At 42.8% G+C, this 26,625-nt stretch overlaps 1 protein-coding gene across 1 annotated transcript; it reads right to left on the bottom strand.

The window, feature by feature from the left end:
- Nucleotides 1-17,997: 17,997 nt before the first annotated feature.
- LOC129564245 (uncharacterized protein CXorf66 homolog) lies at nucleotides 17,998-20,939 on the bottom strand. The gene is made up of 3 exons (XM_055438012.1): nucleotides 20,852-20,939; nucleotides 20,011-20,167; nucleotides 17,998-18,826 (listed from the first exon to the last, which is right to left on the bottom strand). Exons 1-3 carry the CDS (start codon nucleotides 20,937-20,939, stop codon nucleotides 17,998-18,000), a joined length of 1,074 nt encoding a protein of 357 aa, XP_055293987.1.
- Between the last annotated feature and the right edge of the window lie 5,686 nt (nucleotides 20,940-26,625).

The raw sequence follows: 26,625 nt of genomic DNA, 5'->3' as shown, positions 1-26,625 counted from the left end.
CTTCCAATGAACACCCAGGATTGATCTCCTTTAGAATGGACTGGTTGGATCTCCTTGGTAGTAGTTACTAAAACTGACTTCCAGTCAGTTAGCTGTGGTAGAATAGGAAAAAGAATGACCAGCTGTGTATTATTCACATTATGTATTAATATATTATTAGTTTTATTGTTTGCAGGCATCCAATTCTAACTTTCTGAAATAAACATTCAGAAAAATCATGTCCTTTTGAATGTCCATTTGACTGTATAGGAGCACGGCAATGTTATTACATAAAATTGTTTAGTTTCCATTATGTTTCTTCTGTTTGATGTAGATATCGGCCTTTGGTTCTATCACTAGCATTGCAAGTAAAAAACTAAAATGAATTAGAGCTCCAATGGTATGTTTACTGTTAACAATAAGTATAGCATAATGTGCGGCATAGCAACAGCTATTAAGCCTAGGTCTGTCTACACATTCTTGGATCCTGCCGTGAAAACACACTGTGTGCACCCCTAGATACAGGGACTAGGGGCCAAAATCCTCATGTCTCTCTCAGGGAGCCCTAACACAGTGTGACCTCATAACTGCTTGAAATTCCATCCCATTGCTGTTTTCCTCCTGTCAGAGCTAGCTTTGCTCCTCGCTTTGGGATATCTCCAGCAAGGGGCCGACCCGTAACTCCTCACCTGGGGACCATTGGATGTGCAAGGTGCCCTTGACCAGGTGACCCCAGCATGGCACCCGGCCCCATCAGACACACTCCCACGGCCTTCGTCCTCATGGGCAACACTACACTGACACAGGAATGTCAGTAAATGGGAAGGCAAAACTTCATCCACACGTCTTGCACTGTAGTACAGCTCTAGTGAGCCTAAGTCTGTCAGGAACATTCTTGGCTCCTACAGAGACACACTCTGTGTGTGAAACTGCATACCCGACCTTGGGGTACAGGGAGCCGGTTTCCCTCTGTGGGGCGCTAAAGCTGTGCGGCCAAGCAACAGCTTGAAAATCCATCCAATTGCTCTTCCCTTACCTCTGACAGAGCTCCCATTGCTCTAGTCCTTGGCAGTTTGGAGACAACCGGGCCCCACCCCCTCTACAAGTAGGCCTGGGGCCTAGATCGAGTGGAGAGGCAATAGTGGAGGTGATGGTAGTAAGGGGCCAAGTCATATCTGTCACACTCCCATAGCCCACTTCTTCATGGGTAGTACCACTATAAGCTAGGAACGTCCTTGCAAGGCTCACAAAGGGCATCAGAGATGCTCAGTCCTGGCGCTGAAATTTCGGTCCTCTGAGCTGATCTGGAGTTCTCCTCTTGTAGAGCTAACCCGTTCCTTCCAAATACAGGCTTGCAAACATACGCTGGTTGGCTACCTCTGCTTTCCTGAAGGAGGCTCGCTTTTCCCACATCCTGTGAACTCCACTACCCACCCTGTGAGAAAAGTGCTTCTTGGAGGTCTTTCCTCAAAGGCTGTTTCCCCTGAACCTGGGGCCGGGATAGGGGACCCACACTCACAGGGGAAGGCAAAACTTCATCCACACATCTTTGCTCTGTAGGAGAGCTCTAGTGAGTCTAAGTCTGTCAGGAACATTCTTGGCTCCGAAGGAGACAAAGTCTGTGTGTGAACCTGCATACCAACCTAGGGGAACATGGCACCTCTTTCCCTACATGGGGCGCTGAAGCTGTGAGGCCAAGCAACAGCTAGAAAATCCACCCAATTCCTTTTCCCTTACCTCTGACAGAGCTTCCATTGCTCTAGCCCTTGGCAGTTTGGAGAAAACAGGGCCACATCCCCTCTCAAAGTAGGCCTGGGGCCTAGATCGAGTGGAAAGGCAATAGCGGATCTGAAGCAAATAAGGTGCCCAGTAATGTCTGACAGAATCCAGCAGCCCGCTTCTTCATGGGCAGTACTGCCATAAGCTAGGAAAGTCTTTACAAATCTCTCAAAGGACATGGGAGGTAATCAGCCCTGACTCTGGAATTGCATTCCTGTGAGCAGATGGGGAGGTCTCCCATTGTAGAAGCTAAAGAGTTCCTTCCAAATACAGGCCTGCAAACATACGCTGGTTGGCTGCCTCTGCTTCCCCGAAGGAGGCTCGCTTTCCCTGCATCCTGCGAACTCCGCTTCCCAGCCAGCGGGCAAAGCACTTCTTGGAGGTTTTTTCTCAGGGGATGTTTCCCATGAGACTGGGGCCGAGTAGGGAACTCACACTCAAAGCTAAAGACAAAACAACATCCACACCACTTTGCTCTGTAGGAGAGCTCTAGTGAGCATAAGTCTCTCAGGAACATTCTTGGCCCCTACGGAGACACACTCAGTGTGTGAATCTGCATACCCAACCTAGGGGTACAGGGCGCCTGGCTCTCTCCGTGGGGTGCTGAAGCAGTGCGGCCGAGCAACGTCTTGAAATCCATTCAATTGTTCTTCCCTTACCTCTGACAAGGCTCCCATTGCTCTAGCCCTTGGCAGTTTGGAGACAACTGTTCCCCACCCCTTCTAAAAACTGGCCTTGGGCCTAGAACGGGAGGAAAGGCAATAGCGGAGCTGACGCCAGTTAGGTGCTAAGTCATGTCTGACACACTCCTGCATCCCTCTTCTTCATGGGTAGTACAGCTAAAAGCTAGGAGACTCTTTGCAAGGCCCGCACAGGGCATGAAAGATGCTCGGCACTGAACCTGGAATTTCGGTCTTCTGATCATATCTGCAGGTCTCCCAGTGTAGAAACTAACCCGATCCTTCCAAATATAGGCTTTCAAAAACACACATGTTGCCTGCCTCTTCTTCACTGAAGAGGCTCGCTTTCCCCGCAGCTGTGAACTCTGCTTCCCAGCCTGCAGAAAAAGTGCTTCTTGGAAGTCTTTTCTCCAGGGCTGTTTCCCTGAGTCTGGGGCTGAGGTAGGGTACCCAAACTCACAGGACAAGGAAAAACTTCATCCACACGTCTTTGATCTGTAGGAGAGCACTAGTGAGCCTAAGTCTGTCAGAAACATTCTTGGCTCCTATGGAGACACACTCTGTGTGAGTGAACCTGCATACCCGACCGAGGGGCACAGGTTGCCTCTTTCTCTACATGGGGCCTTGAAGCTGTGCGGCAAAGCAACAGCATGAAAATCCATCCAATTGCACTTCCCTTTATTCTGACAGAGGTGCCATTGCTCTAGCCCATGGCAGTTTGGAGACAACCAGGCCCCACCCACTCTCAAGTAGGCCTGGGGCCTAGTTCGACTGGAAAGGCAATAGCCCAGCTGAAGAAAATATGGTGCCCAGTCATGTCTGACAGACTCCAGCAGCCTGCTTCTTCAACAGCAGTACTGCTCTAAGCTAGGAAAGTTTTGAAAGGCTCGCAAAGGGCATGGGAGATGCTCAGCCCTGACTCTGGAATTTCGGACCTCTGAGCACATCTGGAGGTCTCCTGTTGTAGAAGCTAACCAGTTCCTTCCAAATACAGGCTTGCCAACACACTTTCATTGACTGCTTCTTCTTCCCCGCAGAGGCTGGCTTTCCCCACATCCTGTGAACTCTGCTTCCCAGCCTGTGGGAAAAGCGTTGTTTAGAGGTCTTTGCTCTGGGGCTGTTTCCCTTGAGACTGGGGCCCAGGTAGGGGACCCACACTCACAGGCAAAGGCAAAACCACATCCACACGTCTTTGCTCTGTAGGAGAGCTCTATTGAGCATAAGTCTGTCAGGAACATTCTTTGCTCCTGCCCAGACACAGTCTGTGTGTGAACCTGCCTATCCGATCTAAGGGCACAGGGCACTGGTTTCCCTTCTTGGGACTCTGAAGCTGTGCGGCCAAGCAACACGTTGAAAATCCACCCAGTTGCTCTTCCCTTACCTCTGACACATCTCCCATTGCTCTAGCCCTTGGCAGTTTGGAGACAACCGGGCCCCACCCCCTCTCAAAGTGGGCCTGGGGCCTAGTTCGACTGGAAAGGCAATAGCGCAGCTGAAGCAAATAAGGCGCCCAGTCATGTCTGACAGACTCCAGCAGCCTGCTTCTACAAAGGCAGTACCTCCCTAAGCTAGGAAAGTTTTGAAAGGCTCGCAAAAGGCATGAGAGATGCTCAGCCCTAACTCTGGTATTTCGGTCCTCTGAGCACATTGGAGGTCTCCCGTTGTAGAAGCTAATCAGTTCCTTTCAAATACAGTCTTGCCAGCACACGCGGATTGACTGTTTCTTCTTCCCCAAAGAGGCTTTCTTTCCGCGAATCCTGTGAACTCCGCTTCGCAGCCTGTGGTAAAAGTGCTTTTTGGAGGTCTTTTCTCAGGGGCTGTTTCCCTTGAGACTGGGGCCCAGGGAGGGGACCCACACTCACAGGCAAAGGCAAAACCACATCCACACGTCTTTGCTCTGTAGGAGAGCTCTATTGAGCATAAGTCTGTCAGGAACATTCTTTGCTCCTGCCCAGACACAGTCTGTGTGTGAACCTGCCTATCCAACCTAGGGGCACAGGGCACTGGTTTCCCTCCTTGGGGCGCTGAAGCTGTGCGGCCAAGCAACACTTTGAAAATCCACACAGTTGCTCTTCCCTTACCTCTGACACATCTCCCATTACTCTAGCCCTTGGCAGTTTGGAGACAACCGGGCCCAACCTTTTCTCCAATAAGGCTTTGGGCCTAGAACGAATGGAAAGGTAATGGCGGAGCTGATGTCAATAGTGCACCCAGTCATGTCTGACAGATTCCAGCACCTGCTTCTTGATGGGCAGTACCGCTATACGCTAGGAATGTCTTTCCAAGGTTCGCCAAGGGCATGGAAATGCTCGGACCTCACTCTGGAATTTCCGTCCTCTGAGCAGATCTGTAGGTCTCCTGTTGTAGAAGCTAACCCGTTCCTTCCACATCCAGGCTTGCAAACACACGAGGATTGGCTGCCTCTTCTTTCCCATGGGAGGCTCACTTGTACCAAATCCTGCGAACTCTCCTTCCTACCCTATGGGAAAAGGGCTTCTTTGAGGTCTTTTCTCAGGGGATGTTTCCCCTCAGGATGGGGCTGAGGTAAGGAACCCACATTCACAGGCAGTGCAAACCACATCCACATGTCCTTGCTCTATAGGAGAGCTGTAGTGAGCATAAGTCTGTCAGGAATCTTCTTCGTTCTTATGGAGACACCCTCTGTTTGTGAACCAGCATAACTGACCTAGGAGTACAGGACCCCTGTGTCTCTCCATGGGACGCTGAAGCTGTGGGGCCAAGCAACAGCTTCAACATCCACCCAATTGTTCTTCCCTTACTCTGACAGATGTCCCATTGCTCTAGTCCTTGGCAGTTTGGAGACATCCAGTCCCCACCCCCTGTCCAAACTGACCTTTGGCCGAGAACGTGTAGAAAGGCAATATTCAAGCTGATGCCAGTAAGGCGCCCAGTCATGTCACCCACACTCTTGCATCCCTCTTCTTCATGAGTAGTACAGCTAAAAGCTAGGAAAGTCTTTGCAAGACTCGCAAAGGATATAAAAGATGCTCGGCACTGAACCTGGAATTTTGGTCTTCTGAACAGATCTGCAGGTCTCCCGTTGTAGAAGTTAACCCATTACTTCCAAATACAGGCTTTCAAAAACACACACATTTGGCTGCCTCTTCTTCACCGAAGAGGCTCGCTTTCACCACAGCCTGTGAACTCTGCTTTCCACCCTGCAGGAAAAGAACTTCTTGGAAGTCTTTTCTCAGGGGCTGTTTCCCCTGAGCCTGGGGCCAAGGTAGGGTACCCACACTCACAGGGCCAAGAAAAACTTCATCCACATGTCTTTGATCTGTAGGAGAGCACTAGTGAGCCTAATTCTGTCAGAAACATTCTTGGCTCCTACGGAGACACACTCTGTGTGTGAACCTGCAAACCCGACCTAGGGGCACAGTCTGCCTCTTTCTCTACGCGGGGTCCTGAAGATGTGTGGCCAAGCATAGCTTCAACATCCATCTAATTGCTCATCCCTTACCTCTTACTGAGCTCCCACTGTTCTACCCTTGGCAGTTTGGAGACAATCAGGCCCCACTCCCTCTCCAAGTAGGCCTGGGGCCTAGTTCGAGATTAAAGGCTATAGTGGAGTTGACCCAAATAAGGCACTACGTCGTGTTTGACAGACTCCAGCAGCTTGCTTTTTCATGGGCAGAACCTCGATAAGCTATGAAATTATTTGGAAGGCTCGCAAAGCACATGGGAGTTGCTTGGCACTGACTTTGGCATTTCGGTTCTTTGAGCAGATCTGGAGGTCTCTTGTTGTAGAATCTAACCGGATTCTTCCAAATACAGGCTTGCAAACACACGCTGGTTGGCTGCCACTTCTTCCCCGAAGAGGCTTGCTTTCCCACATCCCACGAACTTGGTTTCCCAGCTGGTGGGAATAGCACTACTTAGAGGTTTTATCTCAGGGCCTATTTCCACTGAGCCTGGTCCAAGGTAATGGACCCAAACTCACAGGCGAATGCAGAAGTTCATCCACATGTCTTTGCTCTGTAGGAGAGCTCTAGTAAGCATAAGTCTGTCAGGAACATTCTTGGCTCCTACGGAGACACAATCTGTGTGTGAACTGGCATATCCGACCTAGGGGCACAGGGAGCTTGTTTCCCTCCGTGGGACACTGAAGCTGTGCAGCCAAACAACAGCTTGAAAATCCATCCATCTGCTCTTCCCTTACCTCTGAGAGAGGTTCCATTGCTCTAGCCCTTGGTAGTTTGGAGACAACCGGGACCCACCCCCTCTCAATGTAGGCCTGGGGCCTAGTTCGACTGGAAAGGCAGTAGTGCTGCTGAACCAAATAAGGCACCCAGTCATGTCCGACAGACTCCAGCAGCCTGCTTCTTCATGGGCAGTACTGCTATAAGCTAGGAATGTCTTTCCAAAGTTCGCAAAGAGCATGGGAGATACTTGGACCTGACTCTGGAATTTCGGTCCTCTGAGCAAATCTGCAGGTCTCCTGTTGTAGAAGCTAACCCGTTCCTTCCAAATACAGGCTTGCAAACACGCTGGTTGGCTGTCTCTTCTTTCACAAAGGATGCTCTTTTCCCCTGCATCCTGCAAACTCCACTTTCTAACTTGTGGGGAAAGTGCTAACTGGAGGTCTTTTATAAGCGGATGTTTCCCCAGATCCTGGGACCAAGGTACAGGACCCACACTCACAGGGGAAGGCAAAAATTCATCAACAAGTCTTTCCTCTGTAGGAGAGCTCTAGTTAGCTCTCAACAACTGTTGAGATTTTGTAACTGTTATTTTGTAACTGTTTGTAAGATCATTATGTAGCGTCCTTCTTTGTCTCTTACTGTTTGTAAGAGCAGACAAATGGAAATTCCCTGTTGGTCCACTGGTTAGGACTCAGTGTTTTCACTGTTCCTTCCTTGATTGGGGAACTAAGATCCCACAAGCCACACTGCAGAGTAAAAATGTATATACAAATGTTGTTCAGTCACTCAGTCGTGTCTGACTCTTTGCAATCCCATAAACAGCAGCACACCAGGTTGCCTTGTCCTTCACCATCCCTTGGAGCTTGCTCAAACTCACTTCCACGGAGTTGGTGATGCCATCCCAGCATCTCATCCTCTCTCATCCCCTTCTCCTCCTGTCTTTGATCTTTCCCAGAATGAGGGTCTTTTCTAATGAGTCAGTTCTTTGCTTCAGGTGGCCAAAGTATTGGAGTTTCAGCTTTAGCATCAGTCCTTAAAATTCATGGTTGATTTCCTTTAGGATTGACTGGTTTGATCTCCTTGCAGTCCTAGGGATGCTTAAGAGTCTTCTCCAACACCACAGTTCGAAAGCATCAGTTCTTTGGTGCTCAGCTTTCTTTATGATCCAACTCTGACATCGATACATGACTACTGGATAAAACATAGCTTTAACTAGACAGACCTTTGCTGGTATAGCATAGACAAAGAGAACATAGCAAACACAATCACCTTTCAAGATAGTGACCTTATGCACTTATGATGTGTGGCCTGATGCAGTTTAACTGTGTACAATCAGATTAGTCACTGTTTTTCCTGTGGGGATAAGGTGTGAAAGGACACTTCCTCCCTAACACTCCCCTATTATTTTTCCATTATTTGGTCTTATCTATTTTTAAGGCAACCGCAGACTTCACCAAGTGTATTAGTTTCAAGAGCTACTACCATGATAAATTACCACAAGCTGTTTGGCTGAAACATCAATTGTTTTCTTTTCTTTCTCTTTTTTTTTTTTTTTTAATTTTGGCAGCATCACGTGCCACCAAATGCCTTCTGAAAAACCACTAAACTAAACCACAAAATCTGGCATATATAGAGGACCCATGGGATGTTATGGTCATGAAAATATATTTTTCCCCCTCCAGTCCAACATCCACTACCTAGTTAATAAACGGGGGAGGTGTTCTTGGGAGGCTGGCTACAGCATAAAAGTGGTTGAAAGTTCTAGAACACCATAAATCTGTATCAGACTTACATGATTTCATGCATATAACAGTAATGAGAAAAGAAAAGTAGCTTGAATTAGTGTTTAGTAGCCAAGACTGGTTTTCTGACAATCCATGAGTCGAGTAATTGGTATATGGCTCCTAAAATAGCTTACCCCACATCATTTTAATTTTTTAAGTGACTTGCAGTATGTTCTTATTTTTTCCTGTAAGTAACCTCAAGAGATCAGTGTAGAAAACTTTATTTTTCTGCTGGGGTTCGAACTGCCCGGGAAAAGTCAGGACTGGGAGCCCAGGTGGCCTGGGACCTCTGGTGGTGGCAGCTGCAGAAATCTGATGATGCAGATCACCAAAGCAGTTGTGAGACAATTTCAGCAAAAACTGGCTGATACCCTAAAAATGCAGTCTACGTCGGTGGCTTCACTGGAGTCCACGTCATGTTATCGTGCTGACTTAGACAATGAGGTAAAGGATTTAAATAAGAAATTATGTCAACTCACAAGTCAGATCTTTCAGCAGAGTGGAAGCTGCATCTTCAGAATGTCTGCACCTGAATGCAAAAAACCAAGTTCTTTGACAGGAATTATTATCTATGAAAATACAAGCAGCATCTCAAGGAAACTTAGAGCAGTTATGAGAGAAGAATAATGCTTCAATAAGAAGTCAGATGGAACTGAGAATTAAAGACTTGAAATCTGAACTCTTCTAGGTGAAAACTTTTCAAGAAGATTCTAATACAGCAGATTGGAAAAATATAAGCCACTCTACATTGGACATTAGAAAGTCATTGGCAAATAGCACCCAACTTGTGGCGGAGAAACAGCAGAACAGATTTTGACTCAGTCCTCTTAACACGAGGCCAGTCCTAGAGCCTTCTTGTGTTGGAAATTTCAATAGTAGTTTAGTGCTCAATAGAAAGCTTACTCTGGGCTTCCCTGGTTGCTCAGATGGTAAAGAGTCTTCCTGCAGTGTGGGTTCGATCCCTGGGTCAGGAAGATCCCCTGGAGAAGGAAACGGCAACCCACCGCAGTATTCTTGCCTGGAAAATCCCAGGAGCCTGACAGGCTACAGTCCATGAGGTTGCATAGAGTCAGACACAACTGAGCGACTTTCTTTCTTTCTAGAAATCTTACTCCAAGAGCAAATGTAGTGTTTTCTATCTCAATTCCACGCCCTTCAAATAACAACATGGAGACTTACTTGACTAAGATGCAGTGGGAGTTGCAAAATAATATAACTAGAGAACTAGAAAAACCTGCTGCTAAATTTAAATCTGGATCCTAAAGAGTGTCTCCTTTAGGATCTACAGATGAGTCAAATCTATATTAGGACCTACTTTTGAAAACATCACAAGAATATGTGCAAATTTTGAAGAAAAAGTATATGATCTGAAAGATATATAGTAAATGTTTCCCTACTGCACTGTTTTCATGACATTTCAGTTGTTTCCCATTAAACATGATGAGAAAATCTTTAAAACCATAAACCTTTATTTTTGACAATTTCACTTTGTCTTCACTGTTTGTTCAGTGAAACTAAGGTTTATGAAAGAGACTTGTTTATGTAACAGTGATATAGTCCTTTTTAGAGCAAATATCAAGAGTTGACTACCTTCATACCTTCATTGTTACTAATTTATAATATCTTCCATTAGCCCTTTCATACTTTAGAATTTTATTTCACTTTGCTGTGGGTACTTTTTTATTTATATAAACGTGGAAATTGAAGGTAAGTAGCTCAATCACACTCTTTTTTTTTAATTGAAGTATATTTGATTTACAGATTTGTATTAGTTTCAGGTGTACAGCAAGTTCACTGATATATTTAATATATATATTTTCAGATTCTTTTCCATTATTGGTTGTTATAAGATATTGGGTATAATTCCCTGTGCTCTACTGTAACCCTGATAACATCTACTTTATGTATAGTAATTTGTATTAGCTAATCCCAAACTCCTAATTCCCCCCCCTTTCCTTTCCCCTTTGGTAACCATAAGTTTGTTTGGTATATCTGTGAATCTGTGTCTGTTTTGTAAATAAGTTCATTTGTATCAGTTTTTAGATTCTCCATGTAGATTACATCATATGATATTGTCTTCCTCTTTCTTAGTTCACTTGGTATGATAACCTGTAGGTCTGTCCACATTGCTGTCAGATAGCTTTATTTCATTCTTTTTTATGCCAGAGCAATATTCCATCGAATATATATATATATCACTTATTTTTAAGTGAATAGTTTATTGATGGGCACTTGGATTGTTTCCATATCTTAGCTATTGTAAATATGTCCACTATGAACATTTGGTGTCTGTCACGTTCTATTGTTCTGATTCGCAGCCACACAATTGGACATTTTTACTTATTTATTTGGCTGTGCCTGGTCTCAGTTGTGGCACGTGGGATCTTTGTTGCATGTGCAGGAACTTTAGTTGCAGTATGTGAACTCTTAGTTGCCACGTGTGGGATCTAGTTCCTTGACCAAGGGTCAAACCCAGGGTCCCTACTTTGTGAGTGCAGAGACTTAGCCACTGGACTACCAGGGAAGTCCCACAATTGGAGGTGGATTTTTTTTTATTTTGCAAACTGGCAGAGAAGGTGTAGATATGATAGATATAGTCCATTCAGTCTTTTCAGGACTAATTATTCCAGCCATTCATTAGCATAAGCCTTTGTTTCTTCTTTTCCTTTTTGTGAATTACATTTTGGTAATTCTAAAAAAAATTTAAATTGTAGTATAGTTGATTTGCAATGTGTTAATTACTGCTGTACAGCAAAGTGATTCAGTTTTACATATATATACATTCATTTTTAATATATTCTTTTCCATTTTGGTTTACCATAGGATATATCCCTGTGCTATACAGTAAGACCTTGTTGCTTATCCATTCTATATATAAAAGCTTACATCTGCTAACCCCCACCCCTCAATCCCCTCTCCCTTGGCAACCACAAATCTGCTTTCCATGTCCATCAGTTTGTTTCATAGATAGGTTTATTTGTTTCATATTTTAGATTCTGCATATAAGTGATATCATATGGTATTTGCCTTTCTCTTTCTAACTTATTTCACTTAGTGTGATAATCTCTAGTTGCATCCATGTTGCTGCAAATGACATTATTTCATTCTTTTTATGACTGAGTAGTATTCCATCATCAGAGAAGGCAATGGCAACCCACTCCAGTACTCTTGCCTAGAAAATCCCATGGGTGGAGGAGCCTTGTAGGCTGCAGTCCATGTGGTCACTGAGGGTCGGACACAACTGAGCAACTTCACTTTCACTTTTCACTTTCATGCATTGGAGAAGGGAATGGCAACCCACTCCAGTGTTCTTGCCTGGAGAATCCCAGCGACGGGGGAGCCTGGTGGACTGCCGTCTATGGGGTTGCACAGAGTCGGACACGACTGAAGCGACTTAGCAGCAGCAGTAGCAGTATTCCATCATATATATGGACCACATCTTTATCCATTCATCTGTTGATGGACATTTAGCTTTATTTCCAGGTCTTGGCTATTGTGAATAATGCTGCTGTGAACATAGGGATATATGTATGTTTTGGAATTTTTATTTTGTCCACATATATGCCCAAGAGTGAGATTGCTGGATCATATGGTAATTCTATTTTTAGTTTTCTGAGGAACTGCCTTACTTTTTCCACAGTGGCTGTACCAAATTACATTCCAAGCCTTTTGGTAATTTTAATATGGATTAAAAAATAGCTTGTTTTGCTAGGAAAATTGGTAACTAAGGGAATAGTTTGATGATAGATATCTACAGATTTTTTTTGTTATCAGCAAATTTCTACTATTCGGAGAACAATGACTATATAGTTCTTATATCTTACTTTTTAAAGTAAAATAATTATATGCAACAGATTTATAGCAATTTATTTCTTCATCTCCTTCAGCTGTCTTTTCAATGTGCTATTTTGATTCAGGCACATCAGAGAATAATTCTAAGTAGAATTATTCTCAAGTAGAATTAACCTCAAAGTTCTTAGATGTAAGCTATTATTAGCCCTTGCTTATTTCAAAGATGGCCCTTTCTGTGTATTATATATATAATTGCAAAGCTAATTAATCATGATTAACCCTTGTTTTATGAGGTTGCAACAGCAGAGGAATAATTGAGGGTTGTATATAGGTTGCCTTTAAGGAGATATTTGACTGAAGCTCTCAGAAAGCTTTCTTCCTACTTCTAGTTCCCTTCCTTTGTTGCTTCTAATTCTTAGGAATTTCACGATGTGGCAGGGACTGGAGGATTTTGAGAGTCAATGAAATTGGCGACTTTTAGATATTCCTTATCTGGTGTATCACTTCTCTGTGGCCACTTAAAGATCTGCCAACCAGGCACATGCCACTGGGAGCTAGCATTCTCAACCCTGTTAGCCCAGTAAAATGTGGTCTTCTTGCTGAATGAGCCTTCCTTCAGTTCTTCACAGCCCCCTCTCCCCACAGGAGGTAGAAGAGAGGATTTCTAAGTATCCTTTCAACTACATGTTTATATAATTCTTTTGTAATTTATGTATTTATTTTAATTGCAGAATAATTATTTTACAATATTGTGATGATTTTTGTCATACATCAACACGAATTGGCCATAGGAGGGTGTCCCTTCCCTCCTGAACCCCCCTCCCAGCCCCCACCCCACCCCATCCCTCCAGGTTGTCACAGACCACCTGCTTTGGGTGCCCTGGCCCTGCCTCATACCTCAAACTCACACTGGCTATCTATTTTACATATGGTAATGCATATGTTTCAATGTTGTTCTCTTAAATTATCCCACCCTCTCCTTCTCCCACTGAGTCCAAAAGTCTGTTCTTTACATCTGTGTCTCCTTTGCTGCCCTGCATGTAGGATCATCAGTACCATCTTTCTAGATTCCACATATATGTGTTACTATACAGTATTTGTCTTTCTGTTTCTGACTTTCTTCACTCTGTATAATAAGCTCAAAATTCATCCACCTTATTAGAACTGACTCAAATGCATTCCTTTTATAGCTGAGTAATATTCCATTGTTTATATAATTTCTTAATTTTTTTAATTTTAAAAGTTTAATTTTTAAAAATTTTACTGAAGTTGATTTACAAAGTTGTGTTAACTTCCATGCTTATAGAATTTCATGTAGAAATATATGTTGGAAATGTTTGAAATCTGCATTTTTGCACCTTTTTTTAAGTGATAGGTTTTTAGAAAACACTTTATTGAATAAAGTGAGATTCAACCAGTCAAGGAGATCTAACCAGTCAATCCTAAAGAAAATCAGTCCTGAATATTCCTTGGAATGACTGATACTGAAGCTGAAGCTCCAATACTTTGGCCACCTGATGCGAAGAATTGACTCATGAAAAGACTCTGATGCTAGGAAAGATTGAAGGCGGGAGGAGAAGGGGACAACAGAGAATGAGATGGTGGGATGGAATCACCCATTTGATGGACATGAGTTTGAGTAAGCTCCTGGATTTCGTGGTGGGCAGGCAAGCCTGGCGTGCTGAGGTCCAAGGGGTCACAAAGAGTTGGACAGGTCTGAGTGACTGAACTGAACTTACTGAATAAAAGGATCAAAATATAATTAATTTCAGTTCCATTGTTATCATTGTGTTAGTCACTCAGTCGTGTTCGACTCTCTGTGACCCCAGAGCTTCCGTGATGGCTCAGATGGTAAAGAATCTGCCTGTAATGCTGGAGACCTGAGTTGGATTCCTGGGTCTGGAAGATCCCCAAGAGAAAGGAATGACTGCCTACTCCAGTATTCTTGCCTGGAGAATTCCATGGATAGAGAAGCATGGTGGGCTACAGTCCACGGCGTCAGAAAGAGCTGGACACGACTGAATAACTAACGATTTTAGTTTCACAGACAGGAGCAAGGTATGAGTTTTGGAGATGAAGGTAAGGAATGCTGATTAAAGGGAAACAGTGTGGAAACCGGCTTCACAGCAACCCCTGTTGGACGCAAATGTAAGCAAGCCAAGGACCAACTGAGATACAGTCCTGACACTTGCTGAAACGGGCAATATAAAAAGGGAGCCAGACAGAAGAAAGGTATCATGACAGATAAGACAACGCTGCAAGAAGGCTAGAAAATTGAGATTCAGAGCCCTCTTTCTTAAACCAGGACATTTCCAAGAAGTGCCAAAGACTATCGTTTGAAGTGAGACGAGTTATTTTAGGTATTAACTTGTGGAAGCTTTCACTGGTAAAAAAAATATTTTGGGGGGGCAAAAATTCTTCTCTAACCTAGGGTGCATGTTTTTTTACATATTTTATATTGGTTTTATGTGTGAAGCCCCATACTAACTCACCTAGAATTTTTCACGTTGAATGAGCTTCAAATATTCTGTAGACTCCTACTCTATAATTAAGTGTGCTTTAAAAAGCAACATACAAAAAATAAATAAATAAATAAAAAGCAACATACATACTCATGCTGATAGCTTGTGTTTAACATGTCATTATCATTGGTTGTCACTGGCAGTTAGTCCTTTTTATTACATATTAATATTCCCAGCCTTTAAAATATTACAAGTCTTTAGCTTAAGAATGGTAAAGAGAAGAGAGCTTAGATTATTTGGCTTTGCCTACCGAGACTTCAGTTGAATTTAAGCTGAAAAACTATGCAGTTTTGACGTTGGCTATTTTCCAAGCTACTGATAGCTCAGATAAACTCCAAAATCATCTTACAATGTGAAGCCAGATTACCCAATGAAATTTTAATTTTTAAAAAATTTAGACTGAGATGCTGTCAAATGCTGGTTAACATCATCTGAACAAAGCAACCATTAAAAAAAAAATGAGGCGAATGGGGGAAATTTGCATACTGACTGTTTAATTTATATTAAGCAATTATAGAAATATCAATAACCTCAGATATGCAGATGACACCACCCTTATGGCAGGAAGTGAAGAGGAACTCAAAAGCCTCTTGATGAAAGTGACAGAGGAGAGTGAAAAGGTTGGCTTGAAGCTCAACATTCAGAAAACAAAGATCATGGCATCTGGTCCCATCACTTCATGGGAAATAGATGGAAAAACAGTGGAAACAGTGTCAGACTTTATTTTTGGGGGCTCCAAAATCACTGTAGATGCTGATTGCAGCCATGAAATTAAAAGACGCTTACTCCTTGGAAGGAAAGTTATGACCAACCTTGATAGTATATTAAAAAGCAGAGACATTACTTTGCCAACCAAGGTCCGTCTAGTCAAGGCTATGGTTTTTCCCGTGGTCATGTATGGATGTGAGAGTTGGACTGTGAAGAAAGCTGATCACCAAAGAATTGATGCTTTTGAACTGTGGTGCTGGAGAAGACTCTTGAGAGTCCCTTGGACTGCAAGGAGATCCAACCAGTCCATTCTAAAGGAGATCAGTCCTGGGTGTTCATTGGAAGGACTTATGCTAAAGCTGAAACTCCAATACTTCGGCCACCTCATGCGACGAGTTGACGCACTGGAAAAGACTCTGATGCTGGGAGGGATTGGGGGCAGGAGGAGAAGGGGACGACAGAGAATGAGATGGCTTGATGGCATCACTGACTCGATGGACATGAGTTTGAGTGAACTCTGGGAGTTGGTGATGGACAGGGAGGCCTGGTGTGCTGTGATTCATGGGGTCGCCAAGAGTCAGACACGACTGAGCGACTGAACTGAACTGTTGGGGATTGAATGAAATATGTGAATGTGAGGAAATTTTTAACACAGCAGGTCTGGTTGTTTGGTCCTTGTTTGTCAAGGGAATTGGAAACCTTGATTTGACTATTGACCAACCCTGGGGGAATGTTCTAATGTTAACTGGTTCGTGATCATGTTTTGTTCACCTGATTGCTTTGCACAACATCAACATTGATAATGTGCATCTGGTGTCATCGTTGGGATCCTGAGTTTCACTTGCCATGTCTGGTCATGGCGCATGATGTATCTATGGGACCTGTTCTCAATAAAAACCTCAGATGCTGAGGCTTCCCTGGGCAAAGCCATGTTGCACACATGCCTCTAGTTTATTGCTAGAGAAGAGAGCGTGTCCTAGGTGACCCCAGAGGGGCAAGTCCTCATAAGGGCATGTCCAACCTCTCAGATTCACCTGAATAGACATCTTTTTCTTGTTGCTCTTGGTTTGTATATTTTGCTCTAATAAACCTCAGCCATGACTATAATCTGCTTTTGAGTCTTGTGAGTCCTTTTGCTAAATCAGTAAAATTGAGCGGAAGGTGGCCTTCAGATACTCCAGACATAAGGGGACTAGCACAATGTCTGGCAAGTAGTACACATCCAATATATGCTAGCTATGGAATTTAACTGATCCTGGGGACTGACCTCACTGTACTAGAGTACAGGCTGGGACTCCAAGATTTTGTCTGTTTTTCTGAACCATGCTCTTGGAAGTGGGCAGGGATAACCTCTCATCAGTGAGGAAGTTAGAAAATATAACTCCAAGGTTTTCCCCTGGCCTCCCAGCCCTCCTGATTCTAAGTAACAAGGTATCCTGTGAAGAAAATGGGTAGATATCAGACCTCTATCTGGGGCTTTCTGAGAATGCACAACAGGGCAAACTCTTTTTATCATTTTGAAGGATAGCAAAAAGAATAAAAAACCTTGAGAATGGAGGCTGGAGCCTGGACCCTTACTTTGATAGCAGTCGTCAGAGGCAGTGGCATTAGAAATGAGTATTGGGACTTCCCTGGTGGTCCAGTGGCTAAAACTCCACACTTCCAATGCAGGGGGCTTGGGTTCTATCCCTGGTCAGGGAATCACATGCTGCAGCCAAGAGTTTGCATGCCACAACTAAGAACTGGCATTGTCAAATAAATATTTTTTTTAAAAAACGAAAATCACTATCAGGAATTTCCCCAATGCAGCCAGAACCAAGCACACAGAGCCATTTCTGCCATGCACTGGGCACCCCAGAAAGACAGTCTTAAACTGTCAGGACACTATGTCAAAATTTTAAAAATAGTTCGGTTGAGACTTCAATTGAGGGCTAATCCAAGAGAAAGAGGAGCCCAGGGTACCCATCTTGCAATACCTTTCTATATTTGTGTGTGTGTGTGACTATGGTTCCCATTTAACTGTGTGCCTGTGTCCAACTCTTTTCAACCCCATTGACTGTAGCCCTTCAGTCTCCTCTGTCCATGGAATTTCCAGGCAAGAATACTGGAGTGAGTTGCTATTTCCTCCTCCAAAGGATCTTCCCGACCCAGGGATCAAACCCACATCTCTTCCATTGGCAGGCGGATTCTTTACTACTGCACCAGCTGGGAAGCCCATCCACGTGACCAGATCTATGTTGTTGTTGTTGAGTTATCAAGTTGTGTCCAACTCTTTGTGACCCCATGGACTGCAACACGCCGGGTTTCCCTGTCCCTCACCATCTCCCAGAATTTACCCAAGCAGATCTAAGATAGCTCCAAAAGAGATTTATACCTCTAAAATACAATAATAATTACAATAAAATCAGTTGTTATGTCACGCATTTATTTACTATTTTTCAAGTAAATTGCCTCGAGATGGATACAGGTCTAATCTCAATAGTGATACCAAGTGGAGTTTTCCTCTACCACGTTCTTAAATATGGTGAGCATATAAGGGTTCATAGAAGTTTGCTTCTTCTGCATGGGTGGTCATATTTTTTTTTTTCCTTTAATTATTTCGGGAGTTTTTATAGATGTCTCCCTTGCACTTTATGTTGCAAATTATAGTCACCTCTCTGTCACTCTCGCCATCACTGTTATATGTTGTGATATCACTGTCACTCATGTTGCCATATTTGGGTTGTTTCTTTTTATATGACTTGTAAAAGTGCTTCAATTCACGTGAAAAAAGTGGAACTGGAACATGCTTTATATTTGTTTCTGAGATATGAGTGATGAATGGCTCAGAAACGGCTCTGCAAACAAGGCATTTTTCCTTGTAGCATCGACAAAACTTCACTGGTTGAGGCCTAGATAATATTTCTGCCCTACCTGCACTAGCTGGGCATTTTAGTTTAAGATATCTCTGGCGTTTGGTCAGTTTATCTACACTTGATTGCTCAGGGAACCTTTGATTCTTTGGATAGGGTAGAGGAGTTTTGATAGGCTTGACCCGACACTGTAGACTTGATGGCCAAGTTGGCTTGATGGCCTTCTTTGGATAGGATGGACTGACATGACTGACTAGCTTATGGGCATGAGCCTGCCTATGTCCCTTTTTTGGACTGCGTGTTCTATGCAACTTTTCCTGGGGGGGTGATCCTAACACTTTTTTGGAAGCTGATGGCTTGGATGGGTTTTGTTGTCTTGAGGGCCTAACTAATTTTTCTGCACTTGAAGGAACTTTTCGTGGACTTGAGGGTCCAGATGACTTATCTATACTGGATACCACGGATAGTTTTTCTGGATTGCCCAGACCAGCAGTCGGTGACTTGGAGTCAGTAAATGATATTTTAGATGACCTGCATGCCTTGATGGTGATATCTTCTTTCTTGACCCTGAAAATACAGAGGATTTGGAATATGACAATTTAAATCAGAAGAGTAAGATTGCAGTTACCAGAAAATACGGGTTATTGTGTCAGTTTAGACTTCTGGTCTTTTTTTTTTTTTTTTGGCTCTAGCAGGAAAATTGAACACAGTAAGAATTGGAGTGTGGTGAAAACTATGACTCAGGTTACAGATTTGAACTTGTGTTGGATGATTTTTCTTTTTCTTAATTTTGCTGTTTCAACCACAATGGATAACCATATAGTCTATATATGCAATGACACAAACTTGTTTCAAATCTACTGTTGGGAGGGAGAGAGGGAATTTATCTATTCCAGAAATTAAACTTTTTATTAAAAAGTCACAAGTTGATATGCAACTGAGGCACAAATGTCACAACCTGTCACACAAAAAAGTCTTTAGACCAAATTCATTGTTTTCCTATTTACACAATCAAGTTTTGTAACCATAGATATTAATCCTCACAAGATTACTCTAAAACTGAAAGAATAGAACAGTGGTCTATTTCAGTCACCAGTCCTTTGATTGGGAGATTTTTAGGGATCCAGTATATCAAGTGCCAGCCTAATCCTCCTTTATTAAAGGCAAGGACTAGAATCACTGAACACAGTTAAAAATCTTTCATGTTATTACATCTTAAAATGATAGATTATCCAAAATGCGTTACTATCTTTGGAATGCAGCGACCCAACTACTTCTCCCCTGAGAAGATTTATGATTCTGTCTTATTTAGATAGTCATTCCCTCTTTTCATAGACTCAACTTACAATGAAATTAGCAGCCTGGGGCTCAACTGAACCCTGAATAGGATATACTTTCGGCTAAAGTTGGTAATGTACTTGAGATTATTTAAGAGCTTCAGTTAAGTGAACGTATCCAACCCACAAGATGTTGGTAGCTCTTCTGAAGTCTAAAGTTAACGTTAAGTAACAAAACAACAGTGAACCCACTTACGTGTGTGTGCGCATGCGTGTGCAGGCACAGTCGCTCATGCGTGCGCACCCACCCCCTCACCTCACCCCTACACCCCGCCACTTTGTACTTTTAGTTCAAAGGTGTAAGACGTAACGTTGCTGCTTTGGGGACTTCCTCGCTCTCACAGTTATAGAGTATAGTGAAGAACGCGTGCCTCCCCCCAACCTTGTACTTTTATTCAAAGGTGTAAGACTTACTTGGCTGCTTTATGGGCTTCCTCGCTATCACAGATATAGTGAAGAAAGCAGGAACACGTGACCATATAGCCAGTGATGAGGACACCAATTACAATAATGAGTAAACGTCGCCTTAATTCCTCCAGTTTACTCTGCTTGGATTCAACATGTGTACTTACTGTGGAAGAAAATGTATCATCAAAACATGTGCTTGGTAACCAAGTTTGCTTCCATTTTGATGGGGGTTTGTTACTATACATCAAAGTCAAATCTCATCATCAATTATGTCTTTAAGCATGATAAGTGTCCACTGTCATGTTCCTCCCTCTATCACATCCCCAGCCAGCCACAGACTACAAGCCAAATCTGGGAGCTGTCTCTGGCTAATCAGTATAATTACCTAGGTTACCCCACATCATGGCTTGTTCAACCCATTACCTAGGTATTTGAATGTGTGAATGCACTTGAGTGTTGATGTGTGTGTGTGAATGTGTGTGGTGGGAAAAGGAATGGGACAAGAAAACACAGTTCTTGAAACCTACTATGTGTTAGGTACCATGCTAGAGTCATTCACATAGAATTTTCTAGTATGGCTGGTGTGGGAGGGGCAGGGGTTGGTGGATTGGGTGGAGAAGGGGAATGAAAGGGGGCAGTATGGCTGTACTTTTCATGTTTCTATGTTTGGAATTTTTACACGAAAGTAAAACTTTCAGATGTTGTCCTAGAAATTCCCAAAGACCTACTCATAGTAAAGTAGAATAAACAGCAGATTTCTTAAACACAGCTAGCTTGGCTAGTTAAGTACTTGAATATATTTAAAATAATAGATCATAATTTTTAGCTTTCAAAGTTAGGGACATACCTGTAGTAGCAGATCCATTGGTTTCATTTCTATCTAAACAACTATTTGTCCAAATTGATAAAAGGAGGACATAAATGAAGAGATTCATGTCCAGGACCATGTTTCCGTGTCTCCTCTCCCAAGGAAACTGCTGAATTTAGCAAGGCTCAGCTTGTTTTAAGGGCTATGACTTCATAGTCATTCTATGTCATATCCTGACAGCATAATCTCACCATGGGGACACATGAGCTCCTGGGTACAAATATTATGAAAAGACTTTTAATCCTTAATTTCTCCATTACATCAAATATTCTATCAAATTTGAATCAAAAGGTTTGAGACATTATTAAGCACAGAAGGCAGAGAAAATGAGTTAGCTCTAAATACTGAAGAACTACTTTTCTTTGTTAAGGAGGCACCTTACAGCCCTATAGTAGTTCTTGTATGTTATAAAGGTTAAATCATCCTAGGGTATAAGTTTGTAGGGATTTTTCTTATTAAAATTAAGATTTTGAATATCCCTCAAGCTATTTATTGAGCTGCTTTTAATAGGTATCACTAAAGACTTTTTCAGGGTTGGGTAGCTCCTCTCAGCCACCGCCCCTGGCCTCGGGAGTGGTGTAGCTCTTCTTGGCCACCGCCACTGGCCTCAGGTATGCTATAGCTCTTCTCCGCCAAGCTTCAGCTAGACGTCGGTTGCGCAGCCATCTCGCGCCTGCGCCCTCGGGGGCCGGCGTCTCGCGCCTGCGCCCTCGGGGGCCGGCGTCTCGCGCCTGCACGCTCGGGGCCAGCCCGAGGGCAGGAGCGGTGACCCAGAGGAGCTACCCAACCCTGAGATCAGAGCCTGCGGCAGAGAGGAGTTACCCCACGTCCAAGAGGCACTGGCTGCACGGGCGCTGGAGGGCCAAGAGGAGCTATTCCATGTTCAAGGTCAGGAGGTGCGGCCTTGAGGAGATACCCCTCACCAAGGTAAGCTGTAGCTGCTGCGTTTTGCTGGAGCAGCCCTGAAGAGATATCCCATGACCAGGGTGGGAGAAACCCAAATAAGATGGTACATTTTGAAAGAGGGCATCAGAGGACAGACACACTGAAATCATAATCACAGAAAACTAGTCGATCTGATCACATGGACCACAGCCCTGTCTAACTCAATGAAACTAAGCCATGACGTGTGGGGCCACTCAAGATGGGTGGGTCACGGTGGAGAGGTCTGACAGAATGTGGTCGCCTGGAGAAGGGAATGGCAAACCACTCCAGTATACTTACCTTGAGAACCCCATGAACAGTATCAAAAGGCAAAATGATAGGATACTGAATGAGGAATTCCCCAGGTCGGTAGGTGCCCTGTATGCTACTGGAGATCAGTGGAGAAATAACTCCAGAAAGAAGGGATGGAGGCAATGCAAAAACAATACCCAGTTGTGGATGTGACTGGTGATAGAAGCAAGGTCCGATGCTGTAAAGAGCAATATTGCATAGGAACCTGGAATATTAGGTCTATGAATCAAGGCAAATTGTAAGTGGTCAAACAGGAGATGGCAAGAGTGAATGCCGACAGTCTAGGAATCAGTGAACTAAAATGGACTGGAATGGGTGCATTTAACTCGGATGACCATTATATCTACTACTGTGGGCAGGAATCCCTTAGAAGAAATGGAGTATCCATCATGGACAACAAAAGATTCTGAAATTCAGTACTTGCATGCAATCTCATAAACGACAGAATGATCTCTGTTCATTTCCAAGGCAAACCATTCAATATTACAGTAATCCAAGCCTATGCCCCAACCAGGAATGCTTAAGAAGCCGAAGTTGAATGGTTCTATGAAGACTTACAAGACCTTTTAGAACTAACACCCAAAAAAGATGTCCTTTTCATTACAGGGGACTGGAATGCAAAAGTAGGAAGTCAAGAAACACCTGGAGTAACAGGCAAATTTGGCCTTGGAGCACGGAATGAAGCAGGGCAAAGGCTAATAGAGTTTTCCAAGAGAACGCACTGGTCATAGCAAACACCCTCTTTCAAAAAAAAAAAAGAGAAGACTCTACACAGGCACATCACCAGATGGTCAACACCGAAATCAGATTGATTATATTCTTTGCAGCCAAGATGGAGAAGCTCTATAGAGTTAGCAAAAACAAGAACAGGAAATGACTGTGGCTCAGATCATGAACTCCTTATTGCCAAATTCAGACTGAAATTGAAGAAAGTAGGGAAAACCACGAGACCATTCAGATATGACCTAAATCAAATCCCTTATGATTATACAGTGGAAGTGAGAAATAGATTTAAGGAACTAGATCTGATATATAGAGTGCCTGATGAACTATGGACAGAGGTTCGTGACATTGTATAGGAGACAGGGCCCAAGAACATCGCCCTCGAAAAGAAATGCAAAAAAGCAAAATGGCTGTCTGAGGAGGCCTTACAAATAGCTGTGAAAAGAAGAGAAGTGAAAAGCAAAGGAGAAAATGAAACATATAAGCATCTGAAAGCAGAGTTCCAAAGAGCAAGGAGAGATAAAAAAAACCCTTCCTCAGTGATCAATGCAAAGAAATAGAGGAAAACAGCAGAATAGGAAAGACAAGAGATCTCTTCAAGACAATTAGAGATACCAAGGGAACATTTCATGCAAAGATGGGCTCTATAAAGGACAGAAATGGTATGGACCTAACAGAAACAGAAGATATTCAGAAGAGGTGGCAAGAATACACAGAAGAACTATACAAAAAAGATCTTCACCACCAAGATAATCACGACGGTGTGGTCACTCACCTAGAGCCAGACATCTTGAAATGTGAAGTCAAGTGGGCCTTAGAAAGCATCACTATGAACAAAGCTAGTGGAGGTGATGGAATTCCAGTTGAGCTATTTCAAATCTTGAAAGATGATGCTGAGAAAGTGCTACACTCAATATGCCAGCAAATTTGGAAAACTCAGCAGTGGCCACAGGACTGGAAAAGGGCAGTCTTCATCCCAATCCCAAAGAAAGGCAATGTCAAAGAATGCTCAAACTACCACACAATTGCACTCATCTCACACGCTAGTAAAGTCATGCTCAAAATTCTCCAAGTCAGACTTCAGCAATATGTGAACCATGAACTTCCATATGTTCAAGCAGATTTTAGAAAAAGCAGAGGCACCAGAGATCAAATTGCCAACATCTGCTGGATCATGGAGAAAGCAAGAGAGTTCCAGAAAAACATCTATTTCTGCTTCATTGACTATGCCAAAGCCTTTGTGTGGATCACAAAACTGTGGAAAATTCTGAAAGAGGGGAATCCCAGACCACCTGACCTGCCTCTTGAGAAACCTGTATGCAGGTCAGGAAGCAACAGTTAGAACTGGACATGGAACAACAGACTGGTTCCAAATAGGGAAAGGAGTACGTCAAGGTTGTATATTGTCACCCTGCTTATTTAACTTATATGCAGAGTACATCATGAGGAACGCTGGGCTGGAAGAAGCACAAGCTGGAATCGAGATTGCCAGAAGAATATCAATAACCTCAGATATGCAGATGACACCACCTTTATGACAGAAAATAAAGAGGAACTCAAAAGCCTCTTGATGAAAGTGAAAGAGGAGTGTGAAAATGTTGGCTTGACGCTCAACATTCAGAGAACAAAAATCATGGCATCTGGTCCCATCACTTCATGGGAAATAGATGGATAAACAGTGGAACAGTGTCAGACTTTATTTTTTTGAGCTCCAAAATCATTGCGGATGCTGATTGCAGCCATGAAATTAAATGACACTTACTCCTTGGAAGGAAAGTTATGACCAACCTATACAGCATATTAAAAAGCAGAGACATTACTTTGCCAACAAAGGTCCGTCTAGTCAAGGCTATGGTTTTTCCCGTGGTCATGTATGGATGTGAGAGTTGAACTGTGAAGAAAGCTGATCGCCAAAGAATTGATGCTTTTGAACTGTGGTGTTGGAGAAAACTCTTGAGATCCCTTGGACTGCAAGGAGATCCAACCAGTCCATTCTAAAGGAGATCAGTCCTGGGTGTTCATTGGAAGGACTGATGCTAAAGCTGAAACTCCAATACTTTGGCTCCCTGATGAGAAGAGTTGACTCACTGGAAAAGAATCTGATGCTCAGAAGGATTTGGGGCGGGAAGAGAAGGGGACGACAGAGAATGAGATGGCTGGATGGCATCACCGACTTCGTGGACATCCCCATAAGGATAACAGCTGATCTTTAAATAGAAACTCTTCAGGCCAAGAGAGAATGGCAAGGCATACTTAAAGTGTTGGAAGAAAATAACCTACAGCCTAGATTACTGTACCCAGCAAGTATCTCATTCAAATATGAAGGAGAAATCAAAAGCTTTACAGACAAGTAAAAGCTGAGAGAATTCAGCATCACCAAACCAGCTCTCCAAAAAATGCTTAAGGACCTTCTCTAGAAAGAAACACAGAAAAAGTGTATAAACTCGAACACAAAACAATAAAGTAAATGGCAGCGGGATCATAATTATCAATAATTACCTTAAATGTAAATGCGGTGAATACGCCAACCAAAAGACAAAGGCTGGCTGAATGGATTAAAAAAACAAGACCCCTATATATGTTGTCTACAAGAGACCCACCTCAAAAAGAGGGACACACACGGATTGAAAGTGAAGGGCTGGAAAAAGATATTCCACACAAATAGTGACCAAAAGAAAGCAGGAGTAGCAATACTCATATCAGATAAAATAGACTTTAATACAAAGGCTGTGAAAAGAGACAAAGAAGGACACTACATAATGATTAAATGATCAATCCAAGAAGAAGATAAAACAATTATAAATATATATTCACCCAACATAAGAGCACAGCAATATGTAAGACAAATGATAACAAGTATGAAAGGGGAAATTAACAACAATGCAACAATAGTGGGAGACTTAAATACTGCACTCACACCTATGGATAGATCAACTAAACAGAAAATTAACAAGGAAACACAAACTTTTAATGATACAATAGACCAGTTAAACCTAATTGGTATCTATAGGACATTTCACCCCAAAACAATGAATCTCACTTTCTTCTCAAGCACACACGGAACCTTCTCCAGGATAGATCACATCCTGGGCCATAAATCTAGAGTGGTAAATTCAAAAAAATTGAAATCATTCCAAGCATCTTTTCTGACCACAATACAGTAAGACTAGATCTCAATTACAGGAGAAAAACTATTAAAAATTCCAACATATAGAGGCTGAACAACATGCTGCTGAATAACCAACAAATCATAGAAGAAATCAAAAAGGAAAAAAAAAATGCATAGAAATGAATTAAAATGAAAACACAACAACCCAAAACCTGTGGGACACTGTAAAAGCAGTACTAAGGGGAAGGTTCATAGCAATACAGGCATACCTCAAGAAACAAGAAGAAAGTCAACTAAATAACCTAACTGTACACCTAAACAACTAGAAAAGGAATAAATGAAGAGCCCCAGGGTTAGTAGCAGGAAAGAAATCTTAAAACTTAAGGCAGAAATAAATGCAAAAGAAACAAAAGAGACCTTGGCAAAAATCAACAGAGCCAAAGGCTGGTTCTTTTTGAGGGTAAATATAATTGACAAACCACTAGCATGCCTCATCAAGAAACAAAGGGAGAAAAACCAAATCAATAAAATTAGAAATGAAAATGGAGAGATCACAATAGACAACAGAAATACAAAGGATCAGCAATTTTGTGCTAATGAAATGGACAACTTGGAAGAAATGGACAAATTCTTAGAAAACTACAACTTCCCAAAACTGAACCAGGAAGAAATAGAAAATCTGAAC

This window comes from Moschus berezovskii, chromosome X (assembly GCF_049115385.1).
Source record: "Moschus berezovskii isolate FMDL1 chromosome X, NW_MosBer_1.0, whole genome shotgun sequence".
NCBI classification, from domain to species: Eukaryota; Metazoa; Chordata; class Mammalia; order Artiodactyla; family Moschidae; genus Moschus; species Moschus berezovskii.
Note: the sequence above shows the minus strand (reverse complement) of the source record. Positions and strands in the feature narration are given on the sequence as shown.